The 13266-nt window shown below is 64.9% G+C and overlaps 3 protein-coding genes across 3 annotated transcripts; 1 reads left to right on the forward strand and 2 right to left on the reverse strand.

The window, feature by feature from the left end:
* The first annotated feature begins 114 nt into the window (after positions 1-114).
* GPR182 (G protein-coupled receptor 182) lies at positions 115-3304 on the forward strand. The gene is made up of 2 exons (XM_014594476.3): positions 115-217; positions 796-3304. Exon 2 carries the CDS (start codon positions 804-806, stop codon positions 1896-1898), a length of 1095 nt encoding a protein of 364 aa, XP_014449962.1. The 5' UTR covers positions 115-217; positions 796-803; the 3' UTR covers positions 1899-3304.
* A 554-nt stretch (positions 3305-3858) lies between these two features.
* ZBTB39 (zinc finger and BTB domain containing 39) lies at positions 3859-8699 on the reverse strand. Its single transcript, XM_059719280.1, has 2 exons — positions 8624-8699; positions 3859-8217 (listed from the first exon to the last, which is right to left on the reverse strand). Exon 2 carries the CDS (start codon positions 8154-8156, stop codon positions 6027-6029), a length of 2130 nt encoding a protein of 709 aa, XP_059575263.1. The 5' UTR covers positions 8157-8217; positions 8624-8699; the 3' UTR covers positions 3859-6026.
* Positions 8700-9121: 422 nt separating this feature from the next.
* TAC3 (tachykinin precursor 3) lies at positions 9122-12752 on the reverse strand. Its single transcript, XM_019480788.2, has 7 exons — positions 12538-12752; positions 11408-11531; positions 10667-10769; positions 10491-10520; positions 10291-10344; positions 10083-10157; positions 9122-9299 (listed from the first exon to the last, which is right to left on the reverse strand). The coding sequence occupies exons 1-6, from the start codon at positions 12621-12623 to the stop codon at positions 10084-10086; spliced, it is 471 nt and encodes a 156-aa protein (XP_019336333.1). The 5' UTR covers positions 12624-12752; the 3' UTR covers positions 9122-9299; position 10083.
* Between the last annotated feature and the right edge of the window lie 514 nt (positions 12753-13266).

Here is a 13266-nt window from a genome sequence, read left to right on the forward strand (position 1 = left end):
CTCTCCCCCAGTCCCACCCCAGGCATCCCCAGCTCAGAGCAAGCACCTGCCCTGGCCCCGCCTGCAGCGTGGTGAACCCCAGCTGGGGCAGGATGTCAGGCTGGGCTGTGCGTTTCCTGCCAAGAGGAGGCAGCCGGCCCCCCGCAGTCCCTGCACCAGACTCCAGCCCCAGCCACCGCCAGGACCAGCCACTGCCGCAACTCTTTCGTGCAGCCTGGTGAGAACCCCCCATGCCAGCCCCAGGACTCCTGGGGCAGCAATGCTGCCCCCCACCCTGCAACACCCAGTGCCTCCTCTGCAGGGATCGCTGCCTTTGCCCCCAGGGAGGCTCCATCCCAGGGCAATCTGGATCCCAGGGCAGTGGCTGCGGCTCAGAGTGCATCCACTGCAAGCCATCACAGAGCTCTGGAGACTGCCCCCGGGCTAGGAGCTCCTCTCTCTCGGGTTCATGCCCCAAGCGCTGGAGCTGCTGCTGGTTCCCGGAGCGAGCGTGGCTGGCAGCAGGGTCTGGCCGAGCTCTTTGCTGGGCCTGGCTGGCAGTTCCTCATCCCTGTTCCTCCCCAGCCCTGCAAGGTGCCTGGGGTGTCTCCATGCAGCAACCTGGAGTCTCACAGAAGTCAGGCTCCAGCCAGGGACGTGTCCTTCCTCCTAGCTTTGCCCACATATAGACCACCCGCACCCAGGCAGACCTGCAGTGTGCTGGAGGCAGCAGGGGGGTGTTGCTGGGGGGCATGGAGGGGTGGAGGAAGGATCCTGGCTCCGGCAGCCGTTCACCGTGTCCCCCTCTCTCCCCAGCCACCACCATGGCGGAGGTGACACCCACGCCTGCAGAGACATTGCTGCCGTGGGGAGACGGGGACTACCACAACTGGACGGAGCTGCTGCACCTCTTCAACCTCACCTTCACCTACTGCGAGGTGCCCCTGGATGAGAATGTCAAGCGGGTGGTGCTGTTTGTCCTCTATCTGCTCATCTTTGTGGTGGGGCTGGTGGAGAACCTGCTGGTGATCTGGGTTAACTGGGAGCACCGGGCAGGCCGCAACCTCATCAACCTCTACGTGCTCAATATGGCTCTGGCAGACCTGGGTGTGCTGCTTTCGCTGCCCGTCTGGATGCTGGAGGTGACGCTGGACTACAGGTGGCTGTGGGGCAGCTTCCTGTGCCACTTCACCCACTACTTCTACTTCACCAACATGTACGCCAGCATCTTCCTGCTCACCGCGCTCAGCGTGGACCGCTACGTGTCCCTCACCGGCGCCTCCGCCTTCTGGTGTCAGCACCAGCACCGCGGCCGCCGCCTGCTCTGCGCCGGCCTTTGGCTCGTGGCCGGCCTCATCCCCTTCCTGGAGGTAACTCACATGAAGCTGGTGAACAGCAGTGATCCAGTGTGCGTTTTCTTGGCGCCTTTCGAGACCTATGATCAGTGGGCGCTGGCTGCCAGCCTGGTGGCCACCGTGGTGGGGTTCCTGGTGCCCTTCCCCATCATCGCCATCTGCAACATCCTGACGGCCCAGCACATGCGGCGCTGCAAACCTGAGAGCCGGCGGCACCAGCTGGTGGTCTATGCCTATGTGGGGGCCTTCCTGCTCAGCTGGCTGCCCTTCCATGTCATGCTGACACTGCTGACGCTGGAAGGCAGCCACATCTTCCTGCACTGCCACGTGGCCCAGGTGCTCTACTTCTTCTACGAGATCATCGACTGCTTCACGCTGCTGCACTGCGTCGTCAACCCGCTGCTCTACAACTTCCTCAGCAAGGGCTTCCGCGCCCGCCTTGCCTCCGCTGTGGTCAAGTACATCCCCAAGGAGCAGGTCCGGGCGCGTGGCAGGGACGCATCCTCATCCTCCAGCACCCAGCACTCCATCATCATCACCAAGGACGCCGTGGGCCCCAATTAGGTGGGGGGCGCCAGTCCAGGGTAGGGGGAGAAGTGGGGGGCCCCAGTGTCCTGGATCTGCTGGTGATGGGAGATGCACCCCCCCACCACCCCATTCGTGCTTCTGGGGACCAGGCCAATGCTTTGCTTTAAATTGGCGCTGCCAGGCAGGAAAGGGGACCACAGGCAAAGGGAAGATGGGGTATCTTGGGGGCTGCGGGCATGTTGCCCCAGACCTCTTGAAACACAGCGCCAGAAAGAGGCAGCTGGCCAGGGTAGAGCCACACCTTCTAGGCTAGCCGCCAAAGCTCATACATCTCTGATTCAGGGCAGGACAGGAACTTCCCGGCTCTGGAGCTGCAGGGCAAGAGGATGTACCTGTACCCCTGGTGCTGGAGGCAACTCCTGCTCAGAGCCACTATTGGCAGCCTTTCCTCCATCTGGGATCTGACCCTACCCTCTCCCACTGCTCCTGCCTTCCACTGGCACCTGAGCCCCTGCAGGCCAGGCCCACACAGCCCCCTCGTGCTTCAGGCTGTGGAAGAGAGCTGCAGCTGACCCCCTTGCTTCCCAGCACTGAGCAGAATTGAGCCCTGTGGCCCCAACAGGACTTGGCTGGGGGAAGCGGCACTGCTTTCACCCCAGCCCTGACACATAGGACCTGCTTCTAATGGCCCCTTGCTCTCACAGTGCCCCGGAGCTGTTAGGGGCAGGGGACAGCCATGGGCTCCCCCTGCGCTGGGGGTCGGGGCAGGAAGAGAAGACCTAGCTCAGGGCCATACGTGACACACTGCCAAGGGTCTCTGCTTCACAGCCACTGGGACCTTCCACCGAGTCTCTGTTGGTCCCCAACCACCCCCAGCCCCTTTTGTTACCTTGTCCCAGGCTCATCCAGCCCTTACACGTAGATAACATGCAGCCAGCAGCCCTGGGCTCCTTGGCACATGTCGCCGGGTGCAGGGAGGCAACACAGCACCACGGTCTCTCCCTTTGCTGGGTGTGGTGTGCAAGCTGGGGGGCGGGGAAATGGGGGCAAAGGGGCAGAAGGGAATCCCAGGGTAGCAGAATGGGGCCTGCCTTGCCCAGGTTAGCCGGGCAGAGCAGCTGCTTGGGGCAGAGGCTTCACAGCAATGGGTGCATGCAGTGCCCAATGCCTGGACTCTGTGTCACACAAGGGGGTGGCTGAGACCATGGGCGGGGGGTGCACTCACCAGGCCTTGGTGTGTAGCTCCTGTCCACTGGTGCCTCCCGGACACGCCTTGGCTCCACCACCGTTTCCTACATTTGCCATGGTCTTCTGCGGTGACGAGTAGTCCCCAAGCAGAGCTGTGACCCCCCCTTCCCTATAAGACCCGGCTGCCCCTGCCCCCCCACCTGCTGTCACAGCCCTGTGTATCTCACCTATTAAAGGTCTCTTCTGAAAGCCCAGCTGGCATGTGGGCATCTCCGTACCCCAGGCTCAGGCCTCCGCCACCACCAGACCTCAATTCAGGGTCACTGCGCTGCTCCCCAGCTGGGGAAGGGGGCCATGCCATGCCACGCCAGTGCTCTCAGCCTTGCCTGGCTGCCAGCCAAGGCCACTGGCATACTGCTCTCACTCCCCACATGGTCCTTTCCCTCCCCGTGGAGCAGCACCAGGCCTGGGGCACCAAGAAGCCTCCCCAGAAAATCCCACCCTGGCAGATCATGCATTCCAAAGTAAACCCCAGGAGACTGGCTGGTGCCCCCCAGCATGGGCTCTGAACCTCTATTACCATCCCCTGGGGTCTGTCGTGCCCCAAAGCAGTCAGACCCTGTCCCAACCCCAAAAGCCCAGGGTGCATTCAGTTTCCACCTGCCCTGGGATGAGCATGGGGGGGGGGGGGGCGGGTGGGAAGGAAAGCAGTAGCACAGAGTGGCCCCGAGGTGGCTCTACTGCCCTTGAGTCATGTCTCCAAGCACCCCGCCAGGCACGAGAATGAAGCAAAGCTGGGCCAGGTGGGCACTGTTTTCCATTTTATTATTCTAAATAAACCCACACTTTGTGCCGAGCGAGGGGTGTAGAAAAGAACACGACGGACACGGCGGCTGGACAGCGACGGGGGGAGAGGGGGGTTACAAAATATACAAAACTCTACAGCCAAGAGGAACCACGTACACAGCAGGAGGCCGGGCCAGAGGGGCAGGGCAGGGCAGGGCAGGGCAGGGGTGGGCAGTGCTTGCGAGGCATCCATGTCTGGCTGGAGAGAGCTCGGGCCCACGTGCTGCGGCCCCTTCCCGGGCAGCATCGTTCCAGGGGGAGGCAAGGGTAGGGCTCCGCTAGGGTCAGGACCCGGACAGCTAACCCTGCCATCCCCTGCCCTGAGGGCCCGGCGCTCCGTGGCCACGTGGCCCCAGCCTCCCCCGTGAGGTAGGAATTCTTTACTGTCCTCTGGTTGCCCACAGGCAGGGAAACCGAGGCAGAGAGGTGCACAGACTGGCCAGAGACCCCTGCAGAGTCAGCAGCGGAGCAAAAGCAGGGAACCCAGGAGTCTGGCCTCCCCAGGCCCACCTTCCTGCCCCGTTAGCAATAGTGTTTTGCTTCCACAGTGCATGGGAGGACGGAGCTGCCCAGCCTGGGAGCTGGCTTGGAGAATGGTGGGCATCTGCAGGATGCGCCCCATCTCCCCAAACTCGGCTGCCTGTGGGAGCTCTGCGCTGCCAGGAGCTCATCTACCAGCCGAAAGCTGGTCTTGGCAGGGGCCCAAGCTGGTTAGTGTTACATGGACAACACGATAGCAGACTCCCTGCTCCCCTTGCCCAGCTTGGGGCCATATGCTTCATCCGGGACCCAGGGCAAAGGGCTGCTGGGGACCTCAGGGCAGGGAGGGAGAGTGCCAGGCTGAGACTGAGGGCCCCTGGGCTTAGCAGCAGGGGCCTCCATGTACAGCCCCAGACCCCTCCCTCCCGCCGAGGCTCCTGCAAAGGCAGGACTGGTCCTTTGCATCACGGGAAAGCAGGGCCGGAAGGGACCAGACCCAGTGGGGTCACTTGGCGCTGAAGTGGGATAAAGGGCACCCTAGGACATTGCCCATCACAGGAGCTCTCTGCCAGCTGGATAGGGGCCAGCACTGCACCACGCTCCAGGGAGGTAGGTCAGTAGGTAGGTACCACAAGTATTACTGCCCCCGTTTTACAGACGGGGAAACTGAGGCAAAAGAGGTGAGACGGCCTCCCCACAGCCACAGAGGAGAGGACCCCAGGCCATGCGGGCTCAGCGCTGCCCGGGGCAGGGGTGGCTCCCATGGGCTCCTCAGGGAAAGGGTCTGCGACCAGCTCGCTCGGCTTCCTAATGGCGCATGTGGCTAGGCGCCAGGCGCTGGGGCCAGGCACAGCCTGCGTGAGGTAGTACGAGTTACCCAGGGTGGCGGGCCCTGGTGGGCACCTGCAACATTCAATCCTCCCCCCACACCCCTGCCCCCAGGGGCATCACACGGAGACCCTTTCCCCTACCAACGCTGCGGAGCTGGCAGGGATGGGGCCCGGCTTCGAGGCCATGCAAGTACGACATTATAATCTCCCATTCTATGGGGTGGGAGCAGGGGAAGCAGCCAGCTCTCTAGTCCGAGGTGGCCCCACAGGGACGGAGCAGGCAGGCGCTGTCTCCCCTCCACCACCCCTGCTCTCGAACGGCACTGGCACTGCGACGACACCGGCACTGGGAGGCTGTGGCTCACCCTCCCCAGGTCCATTGGTCCCCCCCACTCCAGAGAGGCAAGGCCAAGGCCAGGGCTGAGACAGGACTTCCTCTGGCAGCAGCAAAGGCCCAGACCCGGGTAGTGTGTGTGCGCCCAGCTTTGCCCCCCCATCCCCCAGCTCTGCCCTTCAGGGCCGGGCATCAGAGCCTTAGCAGCAGGAACCTGGGTGAGGTCTTGTGCCATGCGGGCAGGGAGAGAGACGGCTCCTCACGTACTCCCCAAACCCAGCAGGGAGTGCCCAACACGGAGCCTGGTGGCTGCTCCCTGACCCGACACAGAGCTACCGACGCAACAGGCCTCTCGGGGGATCCAACTGATGGCCCCCCTGCCCACCCCCCACCAGGCACAGGAGGAGGGTCCCAGCCAGGCCACCCATGAGAGCGAAGGAACAAAGAAGGCCGTGGCCCTGGGGTGCCCGTGTGGCTCCTCCCCGATCAGCTCTCAGTGCCCTTTTCGGCCTCTTTGGAGTGGATAATGTACATGAACGTCTGCTCAATGGTGAAGTCGGGCGGCAGGCTGCCCTTGTGCACGCCGATGTGCTTGCTCATGAGGTTGAGGGTGGAGCTGTAGTGCCCGCAGACTGTGCAGCGGTACATGAGGGCGCCCGCGTGCGTCTTGAGGTGGCACTTGATGGTGGAGCGGCCGCGGAAGAACTTGTGGCAGACCTTGCACTGGTAGGGCTTCTCACCCGTGTGGATGCGACGGTGGTAGTTGAACTCACTAGTGTGGGCAAAGCGCTTGCCACACACCTTGCAGCTGTACTTGCTGTGGCCCGGCTGGCTCGGCGGGCTCAGCTCCTCGCCCAGCAGCTCCTCAGGCAGCTTGCGCTTCTGAAGCCCGGGAGGGGGGAGTCGGTCGCCAAAGCCGGGCCGCAGCTCCAGGCTCCCGCTGCACTTGTGCTGGCTGACGTGGTAGCGGTAGGCGGCCTCCAGCTTGAAGCTCTGGCCACAGTAGTGGCAGCGGTAGAGAGCCTCCTCCAGGCTCTGGTGCACGGCCATGTGCTTCTCCAGCAGGTGCCGGTCCACGAAGCTGCTGGCACAGACTGAGCAGGAGAAGACGGAGATGCCCAGGTGGGAGAGGCCGTGCCAGAGGAGGCCACAAAGTGAGAGGTGCCGCTGGTCACACAGCCCGCATGCCTGCCCTTTCACATTGACGTGCTCCAGCACATGGCTGCGCACAGCATGGAAGTCCCGAGGCAGCGCCCGACCACACGCGGCACAGGCCAGCTCTGCGCCAGGTGCCGCAGGCAATGCGCCCAGCTTGCCCAGCAGCAGGTCACTGGGGTGGACGATGATGTGGCCGTCAGCCACGCCCTCACGCCGGTGCAGTGTCAGCTGCCACTGGGTGAAGAACTTGGTCTCGCACATGTCGCAGGAAAAGAGGAAGATGCCGATGTGGGACAGAACATGGGTGACGCGGGCGTTGCGGTCCTGGAAGTGGGTCTCACACACCTTGCAGTTGCCGGTGAGCAGGTCCACGTGGTCGCGCGCGTGCTGCCGGATGAGCTGGATGTTGGGCTCCAGCACCTTGCGGCACACCTGGCAGGGCACAGCACGGCCGTCCCGCCCGTCGCTCTCGAAGGCCAGCTCCTCCTCGCTGTCGTCGCTCAGCTCGATCACCTCCTCAGGTGCGCCCAGCTCCTCTCCGGCCTCCTCAAAGGCCAGCTCGTCCTCCCCCAGCTCCTCCAGCTGCAGCTCGTCCAGCTGCCCAAAACCCGGCTCCTTGGCATGCTCGCTACTGCTGGCGCACGAGTTGCTCCCTGCCGACACATCCAGCGCAGCGTCGGTGGCAAAGAAGCCGCCCTTACCGGGGTCCCCGTTGCTCTGCACCTTGTAGGAGGGGCAGGAGCCAGCGGCCGTCTTCACGGCGACACTCATGCTGCCCAAGCCGGGCTGCGCCCCCAGGCTCACGGCAGGGGCAAACTGTCCTGGCAAGTCCTGCTCCTGTTCAGCCTTTGACGGCGCCGGGTGCGGCAGGGGCAGCCCGTGGCCGGCGTCGCTCAGGGCATCTTCCTTGCAGCCGCCTGCTGCTTCCCCATGCAAGACATAACCCCGCTCGGAGCCCAAGGGCTCCCCGCTGCCCCGGGCATCCCCCGGGGGCTGGCTCAGGTCCCCCGAGGGGCCACCCAGGGAGCCTGGACGCCCCTCACTTGCCACCAGGGAAGGCTGCTTGGGCACGGCGGTGCTCTCCAGGTCGGGGAAGGTGGAGTGGCAGGCCCGGAGCAGGTCCTCCATGCCCAGCTTCTCGGCCACCTCGTAGATGACGCCCACGTTGATGAGGTCGGTGAAGAGCTCGGCCGTGTACATGAAGCTGAGGATCTTCTCGAAGTTGGCCGGCGTGATGAAGTCCACCACGTAGGTGCGGGCGGCGTCCAGCCCGGCGGCGAGGAAGAGGTTCTGGAAGTAGCCGGCGGCGCAGGCCAGCACGGCCTTGTGGGCGGCGAAGGAGCGGCTGCCCACCACGATGGTCACGTCGCACATGGTCTCCGAGAGCCGGCACTTGTTGAGTTCCCGCAGCAGGTTGTTGGGGTGGTTGGTGCTGTGCAGCTTGATCCTCATGCCCATCTTGGCAGCGGCACGCGGGCCCCGCCGTCAGCGCCCGGCTCACGCGCTCATCGGAAGGGCTCTGGGGGGGCAAAGGCGAGAGGTTAGCAGCCGGGAGCTCGCGCCGACCCGTCGCTATCTCCGCGGGGGCTTTGCCGGTGCCTCCCCCCCCCACGTGTCACCCGCGGGGGGGCTTGGCCCAATGCATTTCGGGTCAGGAAGGGCTCGGGGGGAGGGGGCGATGCGACCCCTGGGGCTCCGGCCCGGCCCAGGCAATACGGCCCCGGGGACGCGGGGCCCTGCGGGAGGGCGCGGAGCAGGGTCTCTGGGGACACGAGCCGGCGCAGGGGCACCCCCGGGCCGTGGCAGCCCCTCGGGCCGGGCCGGGCCGAGGCAGGGCCCCCGTGGGGGGCGCGGGGGCCGGGCCCGGCGGGGTGGGGGCGGGGACCGGGCCCGGGGGCGCCGCGCAGCCCCCCCTCCCCCCTCACCGGCGCCGCCGCGGGCTCCACACAAAGGCTCCGACCCGCCGCCGAGGAGCGGCCGCCGCGCGCCCCGCCCCCCCCGCCCGCCGCCGCCGCCCGCACAGCGCCCCCGCGGCCCGGCGGGGAACTGCACCGCCCCGCACCTCACCGCCCCGCCCGATCCTGTCCTGCGATGCCATGCCGGGATGGCCTGTGATGTCAAGGCCCTGTGATGTCATGCCCTCCCATGCTGCCCTGCAACGCCCTCTGATATCATGCCCTCCCATGATGTCATGCCTTGCCCTGCAGTACCCTGTGAAGTCATGCCCTGCCTTGTGACATCACGCACAGCCCCGTCACCCTGCGATGCCCTGCCTTGTGATGTCATGCAAAGCCCCACCCGCCATTGGCCCCCTCTCCTGCCCGCCCGGGTGCCCCCAGGGGAGGCGCAGGCCCGTGGCCCCATGCCGGGAGCAAACGCGTGCACAGCACCGAGCGCAGAGCCAAGACTCGAGACAGGGCAGCTCGTTAGTAAAAACTTTATTCTTGACCGGTCCGGGGTCAGGGGTCAGAGGTCAAGGGCACGTGACAACAGTGAGCACTGGGGGCACAAGGGGCATGAGGCAGTCGTGAGCAGGGCTCCTCCATGGCATGATGCTGGGCAGGGGGAGGGAACGAGGGCACGGCTGGGCCCACGCGGGACCTGGGGAGAGAAGGGGGTGGGGGGAGGTCAGAGCATGTGTGCTTTCACACACGCCCGTGCACATGCATGCTCACACACTCATGCACAGATGCCTGCTCACTCACTCACTCACTCACTCACTCACACAGGCAGACACATGCTCACACATACCCATGCACAGATGCTTGCACGCAGACACAGATGCAGACACACACAGCCCCATGTGTGCTCATACACATCCACGCACCGATGCCTGCACACATGCACAGGTTCGTACAAGCACTTGCCTACACACACACTCATGTAAACAGGCACCCATGCTCACACGCACCCGTGCAGTTGCCTGAACACATGTATACACACACAGGCTCATGTCTACTCACATGCATGCTTCTCACCCAGGCAGACATGCTTGCGCACACAACCACACACTCGTGCCCCCAGGGCTTTCACAGGGCCATGGCAGGCAGGCATCACGGGGTCCCGAATGTGCCGCTGGCTTGCAGCACCGCGGGTCCCTTCCCCGTTCACCACGGCCACAGTCCAGGCAGCCCTGCCTGTGGCTGGGGGGGGGCCCAAGCCGACATCCTCCCCCCCTCCCCGAGACCACTCCCCAAGCCTGGGCATGTAGCTGCAGGGGGGAACAGACTTGGCACCCCAAAGTACCCACACCTCATCCAAGCCAGGGGGATGTGCAGAATACACTAGCTGGCTCCGTGGCTGGCGCAGGTTACAGGGGTGTGCACACAGGCAGGTCCCCATGCATAAGTGTGCATCACACCAGGGGCCTTCAAACCCCCCTACCTCACTCTGCGCTCGGCGAGTCCCAGGGGTCTCCGAAGGTGGCAAAGGGCTCCTGGCTCTCGTCCACAGGGCTCCCTGGGGGCAGGTGCAGCTCAGAGGTGGCTCGGGAGGGGCCCCCCAGGGCTGGACCCCGCAACACCCCCAGCCCCAGCTCCCCTTGGGGGCCTGGCTGGGGGGCAGGATCAGGGCCCCCTTGGCTCCAACCTACCAGGCACAACCGTCCTCTTCCCCATGAGCCCCACGAAGAAGTCGTGCATGTCGCCTGCAGCGGAGACCCGATCAGTGCCAGATGGGGGGGCTGCACCCGGACCCCTGCCCCAGCCCTTCCACCCCCACAAAGGGGCTGCTTGACCCGGGGTTCAGGGGAAGGGGGAGCAGGCTTGGGAAGGGGAGAGGGGTCAGACTCACGTTTCTGGGGGGGGGCAAGAGCCTGAAGACCTGGAAGAGACAGAGAAGGTTTGGGGGGGGGGTCAGTCATGCTGACGGGAAGGGGTGGGAGGAAGTCACTGGGCCTTGTGCCCCCTCCCAGGGTCTCTGCCCCCCACCCCAGGCTGGCTGGTGGGGAGGGGGCTCATGACACTCACCCACTGGGGCTTTGTCAGCCAGCTGCAAAAGTGCCTCGTAGGAGACCCCCTGGTACAGCCGCCGGAGCAGGGAGGGGGGCAGCTTGAACAGGTCGGAGCTCCTCTGGTGCAGGGGCGGAAAAGAGAGAGGGTGGGCGAGACCCCTGGACTTCCCCCATCCTGGGGGTGTGCCCCTCACTCCCAACCCACAACCCCTGCACCCCCCAGCCCGGCTGAGGCCCCTCACTCCCGACCCGCAGCCCCCTGCCCTCCCCAGCCCTGCCAGTGCTTCCCACTCACAACCTGAAGCCCTCTGCCCACCCAGCTTACTGGTGCCCCTCACTCCCAACTCGCAGCCCCTTGCTGCTCCCCCAACTCTGCTGGTGCCCTCACTCCTGACTCGCATCCCCCTGACCCCTCCCCAGCATATGCCTGACCCTCCCCCCCCTCAGTCCTGCTGGTGCCCCCCACTCCTGACCCGCAGCCCAGCGAGAGCCATGCAGGAGCCAGCCTGTCGGGGAGGCTGCCCCCCTCCATGGACAGCAGCAGTGATCTCCTGTCTGGCAGAGGTGACTTTGTGCCAGGCTCATCAGGAGACAAAGTCCTAATTGGTATCTCATTAATGCTGCTGCCGAGGAGCAGCAGCTGGCAGAGAGGGGAGAAAATGAGACCCAAAGGAAAGCAATAGGGGGGCGATACCAGGGGGCCCCTAATTACTGCTCATTAGGGCTGTGTCCTCCCCAGCCGCCCCACAGCACCTACCTGGATCTGGGTCCTGCCAGCCGTGGGGTCCCGGCACTCAGCCTGGCACAGCCGCCAGGCCGCTAGGGACAGCAGCACCGTGAGCACAAGGTGGCCCCTCATGTCTGTCCTGGGCGGGTTGGAGCTGAGGCAGGCGAGAGGGAGAGAAGCAGAGATGAGCTAGGCGAGCGTCCAGGGCACCTGGGTTTTCCTCCCGGCCCTCTGGGACTTCCCCTTGTTCTGTGCCTCAGTTTCCCCCGTGCAAAGTGAAGGCCGGGAGTGGGGGGAGGGGGAAGTCATGATGGCTGCTGCTGGTGGGGGTGCTGGGCCCTGGGGAGGTGCCCACTTGCCCAGTGGTGGGTGCAGGTGCCCCTTGCTGGCGCCAGTCCCAGCCTTCGCACAAGGCGTGTGAATGGCAGAGGCAGGGGCCCGGGCACAGGGCTGTTTCCCTCTGTTCTGGGGAGAGGGAATGACACAGCTGGGTGGCATGTGCACATACACATACGTGGCTTGCACACGGTCTCACACACGTGCACAGCTCATGCCAGGACAGTAATAGACACACTCACACCCGACTGGGCTCATGCTCATCTGTGCCCTAACATGCTCACCTGCCTGCTGACACTGATGTAGGTGCACACTGCCACATACTCACACGCACACACCAGCCTGGACCCATGCCCACACATCTGCACGGATGCTGCTACATAGCCTAGCACACTCATGCATGCACGCTCATGTGTGCAGTGTGCAACAGCCCCATGGACTCCATCACACCCACTCCCACCTGCTCACACCTCCACTTGCACACACATCCACCTGCTTGCACTGACACCCCTTGGGCTCATTCATGTGCTCTTGTTCACAGACACACACACACACACACACACACACACACAGACTGGGGCACAAGCTGTTGCTGCTACTGCATATACACCACTCCGATCGCCGGTGCACGCTCACCCCTGTGCTCACACAGACTCCCACGCCTGCACTCCTTGCACACGCACCGCTCATAGCTCCCACACACGCTCACAGCCCCTGGTGCACACCTCCACTTGCACACACTCTGCGCACAGCCCCATGCACACTCGCCCCTTGCACCCTTACTCTTGCACGTTCGCACTTCCACACGTACCGCTCACACTCACCCCTTACACACGCGCCCGTGCGGGACACCGCTGCAGCTGCCGGGCTCCGGGCGCTGGGGCTCGGGAGCCGCCGCCGCGGCTTTCATAGCGGGGCCGGGGGGCGGGGCCGGGAGAGGAGGGGCGCCCGCCCGCCCACGCGCAGCCCCTTGCACGCGTGGTGCACACACGGGGAACCGGGGCGTCCGGACCCCCCAGCCAAGATCCCAGGCGGCCGGGACACGCGCACACGCCCGCACCCAGGCGGCCGGGACCACCCCCTCAACATCCCAGACATCCAGCACGTGCGCGCGCACACACACACACACACACACACACACACACACACACACACACACAGAGGCGCCGCGACCCCCCCTCCCAGGTATCTGCTGCGTACACGCACAACTAACCCAGGTGTCCCGGCCCCCCTCCCCACAGCCCAGCACCCAGGCGCCCGGCTCCCCCCCTCCTCCAGACACAAGGCATCCCATACGTGCACCCCCACCCCACACAAGCATCAGGGATGCACACACATGCACTAGGCAGGATTGCACCACAGCGCACAACTCCCACCCTACACGACATCCCCCCTGCACACGCACATGGAACCCAGGTATCGGGGACACGGACACCCCCAGGGGTCCAGGTCAGCAGCCCTCTACCCCCACCAGATCCCAGGCATCTGACCCGTACACACACACACACACACACACACACACACACACACACACACCCCAGATGTCCGGGATG

This window comes from Alligator mississippiensis, chromosome 15, assembly GCF_030867095.1.
Source record: "Alligator mississippiensis isolate rAllMis1 chromosome 15, rAllMis1, whole genome shotgun sequence".
Taxonomy (NCBI): Eukaryota; Metazoa; Chordata; order Crocodylia; family Alligatoridae; genus Alligator; species Alligator mississippiensis.